This window comes from Vitis riparia, chromosome 18, assembly GCF_004353265.1.
Source record: "Vitis riparia cultivar Riparia Gloire de Montpellier isolate 1030 chromosome 18, EGFV_Vit.rip_1.0, whole genome shotgun sequence".
Lineage (NCBI taxonomy): Eukaryota > Viridiplantae > Streptophyta > Magnoliopsida > Vitales > Vitaceae > Vitis > Vitis riparia.
Genome location: NC_048448.1, coordinates 12,287,941 through 12,309,676, shown reverse-complemented (window position 1 = coordinate 12,309,676; position 21,736 = coordinate 12,287,941). Strand labels below are relative to the sequence as shown.

At 35.1% G+C, this 21,736-nt stretch overlaps 1 protein-coding gene across 1 annotated transcript in view; it reads right to left on the bottom strand.

Moving 5' to 3' along the window:
- The window catches only part of LOC117906055 (5'-3' exoribonuclease 3), a 32,344-nt gene that overhangs the window by 1,054 nt on the left and 9,554 nt on the right, over positions 1–21,736 (bottom strand). The window contains exons 9-22 of the mRNA XM_034818997.1: positions 20,957–21,034; positions 20,746–20,832; positions 17,289–17,561; positions 16,357–16,452; positions 13,482–13,577; positions 4,773–4,843; positions 2,888–3,016; positions 2,743–2,819; positions 2,595–2,635; positions 2,405–2,479; positions 2,134–2,291; positions 1,222–1,326; positions 1,033–1,108; positions 151–230 (exon numbers count right to left, since the gene is read on the bottom strand). Coding sequence (XP_034674888.1) covers positions 151–230; positions 1,033–1,108; positions 1,222–1,326; positions 2,134–2,291; positions 2,405–2,479; positions 2,595–2,635; positions 2,743–2,819; positions 2,888–3,016; positions 4,773–4,843; positions 13,482–13,577; positions 16,357–16,452; positions 17,289–17,561; positions 20,746–20,832; positions 20,957–21,034 — 1,442 coding nt within the window. The remainder of the gene's footprint in view (positions 1–150; positions 231–1,032; positions 1,109–1,221; positions 1,327–2,133; positions 2,292–2,404; positions 2,480–2,594; positions 2,636–2,742; positions 2,820–2,887; positions 3,017–4,772; positions 4,844–13,481; positions 13,578–16,356; positions 16,453–17,288; positions 17,562–20,745; positions 20,833–20,956; positions 21,035–21,736) is intronic.

The window sequence follows — 21,736 nt, the reverse complement described above, 5'->3', positions numbered from 1 at the left end:
ACAATTAGAAAACCAGCAGTACATACAAACAGGAGAAACAAAGAACATAGAGAAAGAATAAATAAATGAACAATATAAAAAATTTCCCAGAAGTAAACTCTACCCTTGAGCTCTGGCTATTAAAACAAAATGAACTTTAATATAGTATACCTTCCATTTTCCCAGGGCCTTCTTCCATTGTCTTCATGCCACAGAACAGGATCAGGTTTCAGATCCCCCACACTAACAATCTGTAAGAAGACAAGAAGGATGATAAAAAAGCACTGAAATGATACAAGACCAGTGAAAAATAACAAAAGCAGCAAAGGTAGCTTTGTGTGACCTTCTTAATGCAAAGAAACAGGTTTCATACAGTACAGTTGCTTCATCCTTTAAAAATAATATTAAAAAACAAAGAAAAAGGTAAAAGAAAAAACGTAGCTTAATAAAACATAATAAATGGCTCAAATTACAGAGTAATTCTGTCTTCTTTCATCTACAACAATGATAGATTATCATACATATTTTTAAGAAGCTGTGTACATAACAAAGAAAGTAGCACTGAAATTTTCCTAGGAAACAAGCAAATCAACCAACCAGAGGGCATTGACATATCAGAGGGACAGAATAGAAAAATAAAGTAGCATACTAAATGAAATAATAAAACAAAAAATGGTAAAGGCTTGCAAGGGAACCAGTCCTTTGAGAAACAAGAGACATGTGCATACAGAATAACAGCCATCTTCTAATCATATAATGCTAGAAGAGGAAAACCATCGTTGGTAACATAAGTGGCCATTATTACTTTCCAAATTACACATCGTTATAAGGAAAAGAAAAAAAAATGGGGATATCCAATCATCTGCCAACAGCAAGTCATTGGCTAGAAAATAAAAATAGAAATAAAAAAGCGGCATTGCAATTACACACAACAAAACTTGATTTATATACATCAAAGCTTATGAAGGCAGAAGAATGTAGAAAATAAATAAATAGCGAAGAAAGAGAAATTTGTTGACAAACTAGACTGTGAAATCTCAATAGCAGTGATACCTTCTTTGGGAATGTAACTCCAACAGGTGGTCGAGTAATGTGCTTATGAGCATCTGGAAGTCTGTATATAGCACAGCTGAACAGCAAGGGAACAAAAGAAAAAATGAAAAAGAAGAGGGTAACAGGTCTTAACATATTACCATTTTAATTAATCTTATCAAAGAATATACTTGGTGCTTGGAGACTTACATGACTTGGTTATCCATAATATCTTCCAAACTAGCAATAGGTGATCTGAAAATAGGAGGGCAAGGATCTCCACCACAAAGGGATATGTAACCATTCATCCCACCACTGCATGTACCCATAAGTAAATCAGAAAATAATCCGAACATATCTTGAATTCATCTTATCATGGAAAACAGTCCATACAAACTCCAGGGTTGCTAGCAAACAGGAAACATTTTACACATTTGCAATACAGAGACTAGGAAATGATGCAACTGGAAAGAAGCACAATTAGTATCAGTCATGCATTCTATGGCTATATGGCTGAATCATATTATTAAGGCATTCAAATTGTACGGCATCTTTTTAATCAGCTAAAAAGTACACTGTATAAGTGCAACTTACACAATAAGGCATTAGCCTTAATGACAGTTCATATATCTGCAACATCAAGAAATGCATAACTATCATCCAGGTTCAGTGATATCATCTGACCACAATTCAGATAAGATGACGGTTCATAATAAGAAGAAACTGGCAGGTACTGTATATGTGCAACTCAAACAATAAGGCTAATGCCTTAATGACAACTCATATAACTGCAACATCAAGAAAATGCAGAACTATCATCCAGGTTCAGTGATATCATCTGACCACAATTCAGATAAGACGATTCATAACAAGAAGAAACTGGCAGGCACTGTATATGTGCAACTCAAACAATAAGGCTAATGCCTTAATGACAACTCCAGGTTCAGTGATATCATCTTAACCACAATTCAGATAAGAAGATGGTTCATAATAGGCAGAAACCACTGAATTACAAACACTAGAAAATGTGGAAAGGAAGGGCATCTGCACCTCGCAAAACCAACCTCTTACCAAAGCTCAAAGTAAACATAATAAAATCAAATCTAAGAAACACGACACAACCTGGCTCTGGGATCAAGTTGTTCCTTGACTTCCGTGCGCTCGTTGTCAGTCAATTTTTTGCAACGATCATCAAGAGAAAATATATATGGAGAGAGAGGATGCGATAGAGCCACAAAAAGCATGTCAAACATCACGCTGTTTCTCCGGAATTCCTCCTCCTGCAGAAAAATGTGGCACTCAACTAAATTAGACGAAATTAAAGATCATCTTGGAAAAAGAAAGGTAATACCTGAGTATGCATCTCAAGCTTGCATAGAATGAAGGATCATACCGTTAAAGTGTGCTCAATTTTTTGAACCTCTGCCAGGAGGCGAGCTTCATCAATGAAAGGCAATTTTGCAATACCCTGCAAATATTAGAGGGCAAAAAGAAAATCATAAAATCCACTCAGATACTTTCCACAAGTGGTTATGTCTGAAAAGCAAAATAAAGTTGCAATACAGAATAAAAGAAAAACCAACCTGCCAAGCAAACCGTTTGCCATTCATGTCCACCTCAAAATCTGATACACAGAACAAATGTTCAGAAGCAGGGGGAAAAGGTCTTGTAAAGCCTGAACTCACTTAAGGAGGAAAATGTATGGGCCCTTTAGCTAGTAAAAAGGAATACCTGTTGGATAAAAATCAATAATAGGTGAGTTTGGATCAGTCATCAATTTCCTATATTCCTCAGGAAGTGCATGGGAGCTGCAAATGTTTCAGTTGTTAGTGCCCTGCAAAATACTAAATTTTATGCGAAAGTAGTAGCAAGTTACCTGGCAGCTGGAAAAACTCCCAATAGCTGATTAAATGGTTTGAAGGGAGAACCCAGTTCAAAGCTTATATTCAACTGACCAAGATCTTTGAGATCAGAAGCAAATGGTGCATAGTGATAAGGATAAAACCTGAAATAAAGAATCAAAGAAATTATGCTTATCAAATAAAAACTTTTAAGCCAAAAGGATTAATTTGTTATAGTAAGATATGCTCATCCTTTGAAAGGTAGACCTGTGAGGTCACTCAAGATTACTTTAACTGGTTTACTATGGGTGACTATCTATATAGTGCAGGAAACATGCTGTAAAAATTGGATATTCTTGTTCAACACAGGAAATAAACTCGGGCCCATTATTGATAAATCAGCATTTCATGTTAAAAGAGAAATAAGTATCTTTAAAAGGAATTAAAAGAATCTTAGTTTATCTATATCCATTGTAAGAGTAAGAAATGCAAGTTTGTGACCATAGGAGCCTTTTGCACCATTGAAGATCCTGGAATATTCTTCCAGCTAGCCATTGAATTATTGAGAGAATCTCCAGCTGTCTTAATTTTGTTCCCTTATCAAGACCATGGTCAACTATTTCCTATTCCTTTTCAATTCTTCCTGATTTGTTAAATATTTTCTTACTTTAGAATATCTTGTAATTATGCTACCTTAATTATCTGTATGTTTACCATAAGTCTAGCTGGCTCTTGTGTATAAATAGGTTGCAATTATTCTCTAATGAATAGAAGAATACAGAACACAATTTGCAGCATGCACTGACATCATTTTCAATATGCAACATTAGGATGAAATGCTAGAATCCCAAGCCCCATGAAAATCCGAAGCAGAGGAGCAATAAAACTATACCCATAAGCTCAGACCAAAAGTAATGCATCCTACTGTCCACAGTTGCAACAAGAACTCCACTTCAGAATAGGCAGTTTCAACTTTTATCTTTGTATACCATAAATTTCCAGACAATGATAACACTAATTGTTCCTCCAAATATACTCCACACTTAAATATTCCCTCCTTCAATGCCATGTCCCCTTTCCGGTGCCTTTAATGAATTACACATGCATACACACAAACAAGTACATGAAGAAAGTGAAATATACTAGCAATGCACGTGAGAGTGTGAAACTGGGATCATAAGACAAGAAATTGAGAGAAAAGAGTTAGATTGTTTGTGGGAGAAGTTTTAAAAACATAATTTATTTTGCATTGTGTAATTACTATTTTTTAGTCTTTTTTTATTTTTTTATTTTTTACCATAATAGTAAAAGAGGGATTTTCATATTGTTTTAAAAAAATAGGGTTATTTGATTAAAAGGGAAAAAAAATCCCATATTCAGAAGAATACCTCCATCTCTTAGAATCATTAAATATAACTTTTTTTGGACATAAATATCCATAACTTTTTTTCATCCCCATCTCACATCCATATGCTTTTTGAAAACGAAGTGCAGAGGTAATAATGTCTAATTGAGGTTACATTTACAATTTTCAATAAGTGGAGGTCATTTTTCTAAATGTGTAGATTATCTTGTCCCTTTGGCACAAATATTTCAACAAAAAAAAACCATATGTCAAAGAAGTGAACCACAACCATAGAGAGAAACCAATCTCTTCCTTCAGTAGTGCACCAGAGAGAGAGAGAGAGAGAGAGAGAAAGAGAGAGAGAGCAAGTTCAAAAGAAAATGGAAATGAAAGAAAACAATAATAGCAGGCTAAATTAAAGATGTTGCAGAAAACAACCATAGAGAGAAACTAATCTTTTCCTTCAGTAGTGCACCAGAGAAAGAGAGAGACCAAGTTCAAAAGAAAATGGAAATGAAAGGCAACAATAATAGCAGGCTAAATTAAAGATGTTGCAGAAAACATTAGTAACTCACCATTGCCAAGAACATACCCCTTCATAGTAATAGTGCATAACCCAACATAGGCCTTCTGTGTACTTCAAAACCTAATCAAGGGAGAAAAGAAACTTTCTATCAACTTACTACCACAGTAATTGCATGCTTTATCAGCGTCAGATAGGAAAATCAGAAGGCAATCACAAGAAAGAGTCCCTACACGCAAAAGACAAATACCAGAGAAAATCAAGATCTCTCATTAATGACTTGTACACAATCAATATAAGAGATTTCAAAACCCCAAACCCATTTCCACACTTGAAACCCTCCTGTGTGTGGTACAGCTGTAGATATGTTTTCCAGCAAAATAGTTGGAAATACTGACATCCTTTTTTTGATGGGTAAATGAAGATTGTATTCATTGTTTTAAAAAAGTATATACAATGTATACAGTGCAACCAAAGAACAAGAAAGCGCAAATACACACCACACCCCATGAAGAGCCTAACCACTCCATAAAATCTAACAGTGACATAGGTCCATTCCCCATGTACAATCTAACCCATTCCCAAAAAAGATATAAAAAGGAACTTTTCATTATTTAGTCCAAGCTATCACAATTCTCAAAGGCTCTCCTATTTCTCTTCCTTCAAATGAACCAAACAAGGCATAAAGGAGCAACCTTGCAAGCCCTTTTCCTTTTTTGCCAACAAAGGAGCTGCCCCAACTCAAGAGCATCCCTCTCACTGAAGAGTGCATAACCCACTAAACATCAAAAAAGGCAAAAATCAACAACCACAAAATGCAAGCTTTCAAACAATAAAGTAGAATATAACATCGACATCCTTCTACACTATAAAACAAAAATAAAGGGAAGATTGCCAACAAATAAAAGTAAAGGTGTACAGAGGCGGAGGCTATATGCCTTTGGTGGAGTATTTTTGTTGAGGGAGGAAGTATTTTTGTGTTCCTCCTTTTCTATTTCTTTTTTTGGTGCTCATTATATACAACCCATGCACTTTCGTGCGCTTTTTGCATTCTTTAATACCCTTTCTTAATTATCAAAAATATATATATATAAACGAGGTAAATCCAAGAGCTTCTCTTGAAATGCATTGGTCGAGGAGAAATTCATAAATGTCTTTGCAAGAAATGCCAAAAAGAAAAGGGAAACAAAACCATAGTATCTGTCATCTTTATTTTTTGCACTCTTTTAAATGAATGTGAAAGTAAAACTTCAATTCAATTGGAACTTAGTATAATTGCATTTATGGGATATAAGTATCATATCAATGACTCATTATACATATATAGATATATAGATACAGGCAAACATGAATTTCTGAATATAGGAAGTATACAGATTACAGTGGACACCCAAAGGCAACAAGGAAAAGAAAAAATCAGCACACTCCTATTAACAAGAATCCAACCAGTCACTGAATGTAACATTATGGATGTGAAAAAAAAAAAACCGAGTGGCTCAAAAAAAACCACCTCAACTAGCCCAAACTGATTAGGCATTATATATATATATATATATATATATATATATATATATATATATATATATATATATATATATATATATATATTTCATAATTTTGACTTTATATGTTAAAACCAGATCAAACCAGTTAAGTCCACAGTTTTTCCCATTCCAAAAATTGAAAACAAACTAAACCAAACTGATAATTATTTATACACATATTAATACATGTGTCTTATATGGCTCCTTTGCAATGTGAATTTTTAAGGTTTACAATATTAAATGTTCATGATTAAATCATTTGGAATTTGTGGGTGCAGCCCAAAGCGAGCTTCTTTGCTTGGGAAGCCATGTGGGGAAAAGCTTTAACCTTGGACCAAATTCAAAAAAGAAGATGGTCTTTAGCGAATAGATGTTATCTTTACCAAATGCATGAAGAATCCATAGATCTCCGTTGTGTAAAGATAAGGGTTTTATAGGAGGTCTTCTTTACTCTTTTTGGGGTGTCTTGGGTGCTTCCTTCTTTGGTTAGAGCAATGCTTTTGGGTTGGAATGGTTCATTTGTAGGCAAAAAGCACAAGAAAGTTTGGAGAGTAGGCCTCTTATGCCTTTTTTGGACGGTTTGGAAAGGCAATGAATAGAATTGCCTTCGAAGACAACATGCTTTCCACCCAAAGGCTAAAAGGATCTTTTGTTTGCTTTCTTTGCTCGGAGGCTAAGATGTTTGTCAAGGATGGTCCTTCAAGGTTAATTAGTTTCATTGATTTGTTGGGCTCTCATTGAAGGTGGGGATGTTTTTGCACCTCTTTTTTGGTAGCTTCTTTTTTGTTTGAGTTGTGAGTTGTGTGAGGGTGGGTCTATTTATCTTGTATACCTTGGATCGCTCTTTTGGCGCCTCTTTTTAATATACACTCTTCTTTATTTATCAAAAAAATATATATATATTGAGTGTTCCTAATTTTTCACACTTCTCAACAAATCGGGTTGATGTGTATTATTAGAATACGAATTTAGTTGTGTATTATTGATTAAACTCTGATCCTTACACGTTAATCATTTAGGTTGTAGTAAAATGACTTGATGAAGGCCCCAGTTGTGATAGTATTATAAATGCTTTTTGGCTTGCAAACAAAATTCTAGGGATTTTTTCTTTTATCTTAAATTGACCAAAAATGGTTAATTTTTTAACCAAATCGAACCAACTTAGACTGATTTAGACAATTATTATTTGTGAACCGAACCAAACTAACCCTTTTCTCCATTCAAATTTGGTTAGTTTGGTTCTCTATGCATCCAAATAGACTAAATCGATTTAATTACAATTTAATGCTCAAAACCAAACCAACTATTGCACACAAAAGCTAACATAGACAAAGATCCTGCACCAAGGGACTTTCTTGACCAAAGGAGAAGGAAACATCTGGAGTGTTTAAATGCTTGAATTGTTTGCTCTACATCTTCCAAATATCCAAGACTTCTCTCTTACCAAACAGTCCAAACATAGTGGCATAGATCTCCACCTGTTCCTTCTCTTTTTGCCTCCTAAACTCCCATTCCTACCCAATAAGGTCTCTCTCACCATAGGAGGACTCACCCAACCCGTACTAGAAAAAGAGGAGAAAATCTATAGGTTCCTTGTTGTTTCAATATGTAAAAGAACATGATCGATTCATCTGTCTTCACTTTTGCAAAAGACGCCAATTCTAGAAAGGCCAACCTCCCCTTTTAAGCTAATGTAAAATAAGAATTTTACCCTAATGCTTCCCAGGCAAAGAACCCACTTTTAAGGATGCCAACAAACCCTAAATCTCATTCATTGGGAAAGCATTATCATCCTTTTGGCTAACAGAAAAAAAAAAAAAAAGAACCAAAAAATACGATTGAGAACTTACCATCCTTAGAGCCCCTCCAAATAAAAACTATCCTCATAATCCCCCATCCTAAGCCTTGAAAAGAGGGACCAACGAGATCAAATTTTCCACATTAGAGACCTCCAAGAGGAGTTAATTGACTTCTTTTTAAATTAATTTTTGGACCCGGAAGTAGCATCTAACGAAAAGGACCCAACTCTCATACATCAACTACACTAAAGAAGCATCACTCAAGAAATCGTAATCCTAGGTAATAGACGGATACCTAATGGGACTTCCCACATGAGATAATGAAGAGATAAGTTAAGAAATGCATTGAGGAAGGGAAGGTGTTTGGGACCTTTCCAATGTGATGGTACTTTTTCAACTTTCTCAAAATGGAATCTAATCCAAAACATATATGTCATGTTTCCTTATTTCGTCCGAGTGCAAATATCTAAATTTGATATTTTTAGATTCTCTTACCTATTATTGATTTTAAGGGGCAATAACAAAAAAAATTCTATTCTTTTTTTTTCTTTTTTTTTTGATAGGTAAACAAAAAATTTTCTATTATTCATAATATTATCTATGGATCAGGTATATCATGGCAGAAAAAACTGTCTGCCACAACTGAATCTAATAAATGAGAGAAGTGTTTACATGGTTCTTTTAGGCTGTCATGTCAACTTTTCTGCACTGACAAAACAAGGTAATTTTAGGTAACAGAAAGATACATGATAAGAATTCCCACATGAGATAATGAGTCTAATAAAGAACCCATAAGGTTCTCATACACCAAACACATTTTTTTCTCCTGTGGACAAAGCTTAGGATTTTGGATGAAAATCTGCTGAATGAACATTGTTCCTCATAGATATTGGAGTTTTTTTTTATATAGGCAAATAAAGTGAGTATATTATATAAAAGTGCCAAAAGAAGTAGCACATTAAGTACAAAGGGTGTATGCAACAATCATCAAAATGTACTGCCAAGAAAGAGGTAACACAAAAAACTACGCCTTCCCACCTTCTCTTATTGAGAACCCAATCAATCAACAAAATCAATTTAAGGCATTGAAACTTCACCTATGTACAACTTAACCCACAATAAAAGATTACTAAGAAAAGTGTTTTTCAGCCTGTGGTCAAATGCTTCTCATTTCCAAACAATTTTTTATTTTTTTCCTTCCATATTATCTAAAAAATACACAAGCAAGTGGCTCTCCACCACTTCTTTTGTTTTTTCCCCACAGAGGAGTCATGTCATCCTAAGAGGGTCTCTCTATCTGTAGAGGATATCACCCAAGACATGTCAAATAAACAAAATAACTAATATAAAACCCTTGTCTTGGTATAATAAAGGAAGATGTGATCAATGGATCTTTCTCAACTTTACAAAGAAATCATCTATTTACCAATGACTACCCTCACTTTGAAATTGATCTAAATTCGACACTTTTCCCCAACTAGCCCCCAAGCAAAAAATAAAAAATAAAATTTATGGAGGAAAACCCCCCTCGCTTTAGATGGTGCCCAGCAATTGATCTTCCCAATTCCAAGACATAATATAGAACCTTGACAAAAAAGGTTTTATTCCCCGAATACATTCAAACCACCCTATCCTCTCCTTCCCTAATATTGGCCTTCCTTTGCAATCTAGAAAAGGAACATTCTACGTTGTCCAGCTCCAATTCATTCAAATGCCTAGAAAAACATGGATTCCAATTACTCGCTTCACATGTCCAATCCCATGAATCTACCACCCGTGCCTCTTCCAATACAACTAAAGCACACAAGAAGATAAGCATACACACAAAGGCTCATCTCCACACCATCTATCCTTTCAAGACCTCACCCTCTTCTCATTACCCACATTAAAAGAGGTTGTCTATTAAAGAAGCACAACCTTCCACCAAAAGAAGGGTTTATTATAGTAAAAAAGAAACATGAGAAGGATAAGGAGTCCTTCCCACAACTACCAAAACACGATTAAAATATGATTGCCCTCTTCCACCAAACAAGGAACCTACACAAAAGGTTTAAACTATAAAACAATATACAAAGATGTCATCTCCCCAAGTCCTAACTAAGATCCTCTTAATGATGTCTAAACCCTTTTAATCTACACACTAAATATCAATCGAGTTGAATAACATTGAGAAGAATGTCTTTAAAAGCTTTGATGCAAGAGGCCTAGAAAGAGGAATAGAAGTGAAGTAAATCTCACAACCACTCTTGACACCCTCGACTTATCCTAAAACATTCTAACATTTCTATCTCGCCATACAAACCAAAGTTATGAGAGACAATCAATTAGCCAAAGGGTCGTACCTCTAATAAAGTTCCCCAAACCCCTATATGAAATGATTATCATATCACATATATAATCTTAGGTGGGACCCAATCAATCCCGACTAATCTGAATAGACTAGGTCAGAGCCCCAAAATTATAGGACAATGCAAAAAGATATGGTCTGAATCTTCACCCTTATACATAAAACACACCAAGCAAGAGTAAGGAATTTGAAAGGTCTTCTCAACTGTAGCAAGTTGTCGGTATCTACCTTCTTATGTAAATAATATGACCTTAGATGGCCATATTAAATTGGTTAAGGAGAGAGGAACTATATGTGATGTAATGGAAAAAGTCATATAATAATTTGCCTAAAAATAATCCTGAAGAGGTTAATGACCATGTTCTCACATCTAGGGCCAATGGAGACAAGTGCACAAAGTGAGGGATGACATGAGTCTTTCAAGGTCCTCAATCTCCAGATCCATACGGTTGCAATGAAAAATTAAAATTCCAAGAAAAAGGAGAAAAGTGTGCCAAAAATAGCTTATATGGTGAGATTGTTTTTTTTTTTTGATAAGCAAGCAGAATATATATATAAGAAAGGCAAAGAAGCCTCAAGGCATACAGGAAGTATACGAGACTACCACCCCCTTAACAAAAAAAACAACACGACCCAAACCCTATTTGGAGGCTAACCACTCCAAGAAACCTAATAGGGAATTCGACTTCATATCCATGTACACTTTAGCCCACCCCCATACATTGTATACAAACGAAGTTTTTAATTTCTGAGAAACCAATACTCCCCCCTTAAAGGCTAGTCTATTCCTTTTCTTCCATATAGACCAGAAAATGAATAACGGGATTGATTTCCACACTTTTTTCCTTTTTCTCCCCACAAAAGAACCTTTCCAACTACTAAGGACCTCCTTTACAGAATTTGGAAAGACCCACTGTACACCACACAACGCAAAAATGATGTTCCACAACCCTTTTGCCACTGTACAATGTATTAGTATATGATTGATTGTTTCCTCTTCACACCCACACAAAAAACACCGATTAGGTAAATGCCACCCTCTTCTCTGGAGCCTATCCAAAGTGAGGACCTTCCCCCAAGTAGCTTCCCAAGCAAAGAAAGCAATTTTGGTTGGAACTTTGTCCACCCAAACATTGCTATGAGGAAAATCCACTCCTTGAGTATTTGTCAACACGTTATATGCTTTCTTAACTTTAAACAGTCCACCCTCACCTTTCTTCCAAAATACCGAATCATCTTCCGAGTTTACTCTATAATCCCTCAACACAATTAAGAGATTGTCCACCAAGCCCAACTCCCAGTCATTAAAGTCCCTTAACAACCTTAAATTCCACCCTCCTTGACCCACATTCTGGTCCCAACATTCCTCCACTGTGACATTTCTATGGGCAGCCATGGAGAAGAGATTTGGGAAGCCTTGGGACAGCACATTGTTACCGCACCAACGGTCAGTCCAAAACCTTATTCTGTTGCCTTTTCCCACCTTGAAAACCATATTTTCCCAACACCAAGTGGACTCCTTCAAAATCTCCTTCCAAACTCCAACTCCATACACCCCGTTTGCTTTCCTTGTCCTCCACCCAAACTCCTCTTGCCCATACTTGGCCTCAATCACTTTTTTCCAAAGCTCCTCCTTAGCACGCGCGTATCTCCAAATCCATTTGCCAAGGAGGGCTTTGTTCAAGACAGCAAGTTTCCTTAGACCCAATCCACCTTTTCCTTTATCCGCGCACAGCAAGTTTCCTTATATGGTGAGATTGTTAACCATAACAACTCCATAAAGACTTGAAAGTTGTGAATACAAAGGTTGGTCTTCCAACCACAAATCCTCCCAAAAACGATTTCTCAACCCATCACTATCACAAAGTAACCATGTCTAGGAAAAACTTGGAACACTTGTGCAATGGCCTCCCAGGTGCATTAATGCGATCATTTGACTAAAATGTTGATGTCCCATTCATCAAGATGTGTCCCATAAATGCTCATGATAACCTAATTCCCTAAGGAAACTCCAAAGTCATTTTCCTAAGAGAACATGATTCCTTATCAACATTATCTAGAAACTCAAACCTTCAAACTCTTCAGATTTACACATTAGATCTCACCTAATGAGATGATATTTTTTCCCTTCCCAAACTCTTGACTAAAGAAAATCTCTTTACAATTTTTCAATCTCAGACGCTATTGATGCTAGAATCTTGAAAAAAGATAAGAAATAGTTAAGGATGTGGGATAAGTATGATTGAATTAGAGTTAATCTACACCTAAAGGCAAAAAAAACTTTTTTTGATCCATTCAATCCCCACAAAGTTCTTTCATCACCATATTTTCCATCTATGACCTGCTTTTAGAGAGCTTCTCTTTTGAATGCATATCACTAACTCCACTTACAAAGGGAGACCTTGTTGAGCGAAGAGAGACATCTAACACCCAACTACTTCACTAGATGAGTTGTTTCTCAAAAATACTACCTCCCCAAAGGAAATCTATTTGAATCTTCTCTAACCTCAATTTGGCTTTCCTTGGGATGCCAAATATGGACATAATATCCCATAAAAAACAAAACAAAAATGGACATAATAGATATCGGAGATGTTAACATATTGATTCACGTTTAAGACCATATTTGGTGTTATTATAGTGGACTTAAGGGTTGGATGATAATATGGGGACTGAAGAGGTATTAGTTAAGGGTTTTATTCTCAATTGAAACAAATAGAAATTTAACAAGACCATTTACAATCTTAGTTTTTACTGCATTCTTTCTCATTGCATTGCATTCTATTTTGTAATATTTAGGAATCACCATGAGGGTTCATGGTGAGTGTTACTCCTCTAAAAATTTAAAATTCAATTCAATTCAATCCTATGCAAGCTAGACAACCAATGGGGGTTGTTTCCCAGGTAGAACAAGTGCAAATTGAGCAACCACCAACCAATTGAAGTCAAAAGCATACAACCAAACTAAATAACAATCAAAAAGCTCTAAAGATAGAAACTAAATTAGATAATCCACAACAATAGAAATATGGTAAATAAAAAATCAAACATATTAGAGTTCAAATGCTTACAACATCGTTCCGTATTGCTTCTTGTTCCTCAGGAGTTTTTGTGGAGAACTTTTCTTCATAATACCTTTCTTTCCAACCCGCCTCTCCCAATTTAACCTGATAAACGAAAAGCAAATAAATACATCAAATATATATTGAAATTAGAAATCAATATATAAATAGTAATAAGTAGTAACTAGTATAAGACAAAACCTATAAAAGAATAATTTTGACATTTATAAAAGGAGGTCCTATGGAATGAAGGATACTAATAACTTCCACAGATGACCAACTATTAGCTTATTAATACGAGACATCAAAGCATACTGTCATGATTCATTCAATATGTATACATCACAATGTTATATTAGAGTCAAGGACCTAAGTTTCTAAAAAAAATATAGATTTGGGAACTTAGGGCCCAAAAAGAGGCATTTAATGTGTGGGCCACTGTCCAAGAAAATATTCTAACAAAGATAATATCTCATTGTTCATTTCTTCTTGACCATAGGTATAGAATTCCTGTTTTCCCTTGGTTTAGTGTTAATTGGGCCATCCCGCAATCATTTGAGTTACTATTAATTAAGCATAGTCAATTCATATGGAAAAAGGCATAGCAAGCCACCTCCTTTATGTTGCATAGTGTATTTGGAGAGACTGGAAAAGAACATCACCACATCATTAGAAAAAAGTCAAAATAGTTGTTTGTATCTAAGCTAATAAGGATCATGAATAAGCTTTAGTTTAAATTTTATCTTAGTTTTCTAGTTGTTCCACATGAAGATATGAAGTGTATCTAAATGAATTCTTGCTATCCTTTTTTTGGCAAAACAAGATAATATATTAAAAATGTCTAAATAAGGGCACACAATGTACACAAATAACACCATCAAGCAAGTAAAAAGGAAGAGAGCGAACGAAAACAATCTTCCTCTCCTTAGATGGAAATCAACCAATCTACAAAGCTTGTGATAGTTATAGAATTTGATTGTTTGATCAAACTATTCCATATCTTCAACAATCTGATATTTCTTTCCTACCATAATCTCCAAAACAGGCATAGAGGAGCGACCCTCTAAGATTTCTTCCACTTCTTCCCCATAAAAGGGTCATGTCAACTCATGGCAGTTCCTATTATAGGGGAGTGCATCACTCAAGTCACTCCAAACAAAGAAAAAACCAACTATCACAAGATTGTTGCTTTGGAACAGTGAAAGAGCATATGATCAGCCAACTCTCCTTCCCTTTTACATATGTAACAGTTGTTCAATATACTTCATCCCCTCCTAAGCTAATCAAGCATTAAAATCCTTCCCCAAAGCCCCAATAGCTTCCCAAGCGAAGAAACCCACCTTAATTGGCACCCATGGTTTCCAAATTATCCTCAGTTAAGGAAGCATAGTAAGATTTTTACACCAAATGATAGTAGGCTCACTAATTTACATCCAATTCTTTCCTGATAACACTTGCCTCATTCATATAACTGTAGATATTGGCACAAGGCTTCTCCTTCAAGATAAGTTTATAACCCACAAGTAATTGGATCAATAGTTCAAAAATTTTAGCTTTGATTCATGTAATCAAAGCTTGGGAATGCTTGTCATATTCCCATTCCAACGTTGACAATATAATTTTATCGTCCATAATAAATAAAAAATATATATCGATGAGATAATATAATTTTATCGTCCATAATTATAACTGTATCTCACAGATCCTAATTAGGCTTCCACTTAAAGGACAACATTGACAATGTGACTAAATCTAAATCTGTATTACTCTGATCCAAAAAAAAAAAAAATTATGTATTACAGCATAAACCAAACACAGGTATAGGTATAGAAATAATTTCATCCTAATATTTCCAGACACTAATATTCCTTGCATCCTATGAACCAAATGAGACCTAGAGAGAGTTACAGTCAAGCATTTAGAAGGTGCCACTGTTTTCACCCATTTTTAAATCTTCTGTACCATACCTATACTGATGTAGGAACATCCAAGGGGCTTACCAAGCCAAAATAATTACACCAATCAGCCTTGGCTAGGGCCACTGGTTAGCATGGAGTATCAGCTTCTATCTTTTGTTTGCTTCTAACCTCATGTTGTTGATGCTAATGTTTATAGAGTATCATCTTGATCCTAATCATCTTAAGAGGTTTTATGATATTCATTTAAACGGTTTAAGGTAACGTGAAAGGTTAGGATTATAAGGTTAATTAGCATTGAGATGCTATAGCCATAATAAATAACATTCTCTAGTGAAGTTATTCATTCTTTTTCACCCAAAGATGAGATATTAAAAGGAAAAACAAATCAACAGGTAAAATGAAGAGGGAAGAAGACAAGACAGACAAGAACATTCCTCAGATAAAATATTACAAGTATTGAAACCTGATACTTTACATGAATTAAACTGCAATATAACGAGGATAAATTTGCAGAGGATTGCAATGTGGTTAATGAGTGATGAATGAAGTGATGATGTAGCAGGCTTTATAATGGTATAGATCAGACTGTCTAACTATATTTTCCCCCCTTTTCCTTCTTTTTAGACACATTAAAGATTCTGGAGCTACTTGTTGGCCTTGTAACCTTAGAAACTTGTTCTATCAAATCCAAACTGCACTCACAACACAACATCCTGTTATTTTATGTCATTTAACTGCTGGAAGTTCATTAGAATGTGTAGATTGCACTTCTTGCAACAGGCAGGTAGCAGGATTAGTTCCTTTTGCTGTACCATATAGATACAAGAATCCTAATTAACCGATTATATGTACTTATCAAAAAAAAATTAACCTACTATATGCATCAGGTGAAATATTTTACACCACAAAGTGCATAAGAATTAAATCCTTCATAAAACCAATGAACACAAATCAGGTATTCAAACCTTGTCTTCCTCTGGATTTTTGGAGTTAAAAAGATCAGATTTCTCGCGGAGTAACTCCTTCAGCTTTGCTTTCAGTTCGTCTTTGTTATCGTGCAACTGACAATCAAGAGGAAAAAATAATTCTAATAAGCATAACTTCAGCAGGTAATGATCTAGCAAATTTTGATTGGTTGGGTTCTAGATGAGGGCTGGTGAGTTTTTTGTATCCCCTCTTCTTTTTGTTCTTGCCTTTAGCCACCTCTTGTATACTCTCTATATGCTTTGGGTTGCCCTTTAGGCACCCTTTTCTCTTAATATATTTTTTTCTGTGTGATTATCTACCCAAAAAAAAAAAAAAACTAGCAAATTTCATTAATGTATGGGATAAAAAAAAACATAACAAAAATGCACTATTAATTATATGCTGACAAAGCTCATACCATAGTTTTAAAAGGCATGCTTAAAGCGCACCTAGGCTCAAGGCGCAATCACTCCCTAGCCATAGCGCCTTGCTTGCCAAGACATGCGCCTTGTTGAAGAGGTGCACCTTGTCCACTATACTTTTCATTTTTAAACACTTTTATTCTTGAAATTTCTAATTGTATATTGAAATTTATATAGTTTCATTACTTTTTTTTGTTGATTGTTTTTTTAAAGTATTTGAAATCTTAAATTTTTTATTGACTATATTGGATTTTTTATCATATTTTATAAAATTGATATGCATAACAGGTCAGGTTTCACTTCACTTAGGCGCGTGCCTTGTGTTGCGCCTAAGCTATAGGATACTTTGGCCCCTTAGGTGCAACCTTACACCTTTTAAAACTATGGCTCATAGCAAGGAAAATTAGTCCTCAGTTTGTTTATCAAAATAAAAAATAAAAAGGTCCTGAAGAATGGTTGGTGGCGCTAGAACTACATTAAAATGCCTCTTTGGTAACAGAAAAACATACTTCTGTTTCAAGATCATTCTCAGCTTCAACAATTGCAGCACCAACAGTGGCTCCTGAAGAAAAACGTGCAACTTTACGTCCCTGACTACCAGATGTCCCAGACTGTTTGCTTTTAATCTCATGTTGTTGATATGGCGAAGGTGTTGGCGCTGAAGCAAGACGAGAGCCATGATACCGAGAAACAGGAACCAGAAATTCAGGTTTAACTTGAGGGTCTGCGTCATCTCCTCTTCTTGCCTGTGCCTTCTCACGCTTGATTCTCTCTGCCTGCCGCTGGAAAGTAAAAGCACAAGAAAACTAATAAGATGATAGTTGATTTAACTTTATTAGAAAAACATCCAGCAATTACAGCAATGCTGCATCCTGTATTATTCAATGTGATAATGCTCATAACTATTGTTTTAACCTTAGAAAATATTAAGAAGCAGTGCAATTACCATTGCACAATCTTGTTAATTTATCCAGTAAGGTCAAGCACATAAAAGAGTAACAGAAAATACTTGAAAATCAGTGTTCATGCATTTCTCTCTCATCCTTTATTATAGGGGGAGAGTACAAAAAGCTATAGCATCCTACATATAGAACATCTGAAACAAGCTAGCCTAGTAATGGTTCAAAGTTGCAGTATCAGTCATTGACTTGGAGGGTCCCAAGGCATATTGGTCTCGGCATCTTGGCTCGGTATCAAACGATATACAAAATAAGATAATTAAAAGATTAAAAAAATTATTGGAAAAATAAATAGAACTAAATAATCTTAAAAAATTAATAAACTTAAAAATATATTAATATAATAATATTTAATTTATTATCAACACTAATTAGCTTATAAAACAATACACTATATATGGTACTATTACCATATAAAATAATATATTACTTAAATTGATGCAATTGATACCACAATAATAAAGTATTGAATTTTCCTTTTTCTTTTACCAATTATGAACCATTAGAATATAAGGCAAATATATCATTTAGAAGGCAATGAGCATTTAAATAATTAATTTATTTTATATAAAAGAATATGTTACCCTTTTTCTTCAAATTTCCAATCCTAAACACGAGCCTTAAATTCCCAATCTCAAACACCAAGAACCACAACAAAAGAGAGAGAGATTGAGGGTAGTCGGTGACTCGCAAAGCACATTCACGCCACACTAATGAGACACCACAGAGACAAAGCAAAGAGGTGAGACCGACATGCGAAGATAGCTGTTAGTGGAAGTATTTGATGTTTTTTTTCACCGGTTAGATAGTCACCATAGAGAGATCTCAAGCACGAAAGCATTGTAGTCCATCCTTAATGGCTTCTTTCTTCTTCTTCTTCCTTGTGGGTAGAGTCTTAGGTCTTGAAAAACTATTTTTTTGAATAAAATTTTTATTTTATGAAAGATTTCTCAATTTTGACTGTTGTTTGATGTTCTTTTGTTGTGATTTGAAAGGGGAAAATTGATTTTTGGGTTTAACAGGAGAATTTTTTTATAATTCGAAGGATTCAACCAAATCAACTCGGAATCTCGATCGAGTCAACCGAGTTTGGGTTAAAGATAGTATCGATCATCACACTCAACACGTTGAGGTATGAGACAGATACGACTTAGCCGATACTTTGAACCTAGCCACCCCCTCCCCTTTTCTCTCCCTCCCTCCCCCAACTACCATAATTAGCTAAGCACTCCATTTTCCTCAAGTCCCTCACCAACCTACTACTTGGGTTATAAGCCCTCCTTATCATAATGGAAACCCTACTCTAATATTAGAAGAGTTGGATTGCCTCATCACCAACCACAACCTTCCTTCACCTTACTCAAAGGTCCAAATCCCTAGACTTGAAAGGATGCAAAACAATAGACACGCGTCAAGTTCATCACCACATTCCAAAAGCTCTATGGCTCTCAAACTCAAGGAACAAGATCCCAGCAATTTTTATTTTTTTTTATAAGTAACAAAATGTATTAAAAAAGCATAAAGCGAGTACACTAGGAGTATAGACTGACCAAGAAAAACATAACAAAAAAGGGGGATAAACAAAAAACAGCTCCCACCCTCAAGAAGGACCTAACTAATCTACACAATCAATTAAAGACAAAGAATTCCCATGAATGTAAACCCAAATCCAAAAGTAAGATTGTTAAGAAACAAACTTTTAAGACTTTGATGTAACATCTCCTCAATTTTAAACACTCTTCAATTTCTTTCCTTCCATATAGTTCAAAAAATACATAAAGTGGTTGCTCTCCAAGCCTTCCCACGCCTTCTTCCCACAAAAGAACCTAGCCACCCTCATATGGTGTCCCGTACTAAGGCAGAAATAACCCATGGGATCCCAAATAAAGGGAACACCAAGAGTCATAAGATCCTTACCTCAGCACAATGAAGTAGAATGTGGTAAATGGATTTTGACTCCTCTTTGTAGATAGCGTACCTGTTGACCAACAACCAATCTCTTCTTTGGAGCTAGTCCCAAGTTAACACCTCCCCCAACAAGTTTCCCAAGCAAAGAAACTCACCTTAGAGGGAACCCAAGAATTCCAGATAATCTCTACTAAAAAAATAGTAGCACAATCTGGTTCCCACAACAACTAAAGGGCTCTAGAACCTAATAGATGTACCAAAGTAGATATCCTTTCCACAAGCAAATGAACCTGATAGATGTACCAACACATAAGAGGTGAACTATCTCTAGAACCTCCTCTGTGCCTTTCACAACCAATGAAACATCCTCCAATTGGACCCATGGCTCAAACTCTAGCCTGGTCGGTCAAAACCAATGAAGCATCCTCCAATTGGACACATGGCACAAATTCTAGCCTCAAAAAGCACCCACAGCAATTGAAGCTTTGAAAGGTAAACAGTTCCAAAGAAGCAACAGCAATTCCAAAACCCTAACCCATCTATTTCTCCGCCTCAGCAACAAAACTTAAGGACCATATGTTCAAAATACAATGAAGAGAAGCAGATGAAAACCATTCAACTAACTTATTATTACTATGATTATCATTTTGTAAAACAATCCAATCAAATCATGGCCACAAGAGAATGACACAACCTGCTTAGAGTGGCAAAATATTTACAGTTATTAAAACAGGAGCTGCTTGGAGGATAAACTGTGTTTTCAGAAAGTCTACTAAGAATTTTGTGCAACTTGTCATTGTGCAACTTGTTATCTTGGATCAATACATACATACACACACACACACACACACATATATATATATATCAATTTTTTCAACAAAACAACTTCAAAATATCTATTTTGACTTCTTAAACCATTTCTAAGAATTTTTCCTAATATTTCCAATATATTTTATAATTTTTGTCTAATCAATATTTTGTGTTAAAATATCTATTTTGACTTCATATTACCGATATATCCATCAAAACCTATATTTTCATCCTTGAAGTGAACATTAACACTTTGGAAAGAACTTGTCAACCTGACAACGAAGCAAACCTGATGTAATCGAGCTCTTTTCTGGAATATTTTATCTTCATAGGAGCCTACAGCCTGAATGAAATGCTCCACATTGCTTAAATTTGGCTGAGAAATGAAAAGAAAATGAAACAGAAAATAAGAAAAATTCTACAGCAAATGAAAAACTGAAGCAAAATGCAATATGGCAACTAGATCCATGTAGCAAATAACACAGGTGACAAGTGCATACCTTGCTTGAGTCAGTCAAATAACCACCCATTGCCCTGAGTTCCTTCTTGTATACTGCCATCAGCAAATTAATTGCACCCTGAAAGCCAGTCCATGTAAAGAATCGAAAGCAAAGAAGGTATGCAACCCTTAACATGCATGGACAATTCAGAATACCCAAGCCAAAGAGAATTTTAACTGTCACAAAGAAAAAAAATGTCACATAGTTTCTAATGTCATACATGCAGCATTATAATATCCATATCAATACATCCAAATTTAGACTGCATTTTTTTTTTTTTTATGGATATCCAAATTTAGACTGCATATGAACATCTTATTTAAAAGGTTGAATAGCCTTTCTTTTTATAGGTAAATTTTGTCCTTATTGGAAGTTGAACATGAAACTTCCCACAAACCCTCCCCAACCCTTTACTACTTGAGCCAGGGCTCAAGTGTTAAGTCTGCTATATTCCTTCATGATTTGAAACTTGATAGAGTTCGCATTGAGTCAATACTATAAAAGATCAAGAACATTTATACATCAATATGATTGTCTTCTTTGAATCTCCTTACATTTTTAATTATGATTTCAGTTTCAGAAGTACTGAGTTCTAGCTTAAATGCAACTTTTTTTTTTTTTTTTTTGATAAGTAAGCACAGAATTCATTAAAAAGAGGCAAACTAGCCACAAAATATACAGGGGATATACAAGGCTACTAAGGCCTCACAAGCAAAAAACCAAAAAACCCACCACCCCTTATCTGGAGGCTAACCACTCCAGAAAGCCTATAAGGGAATA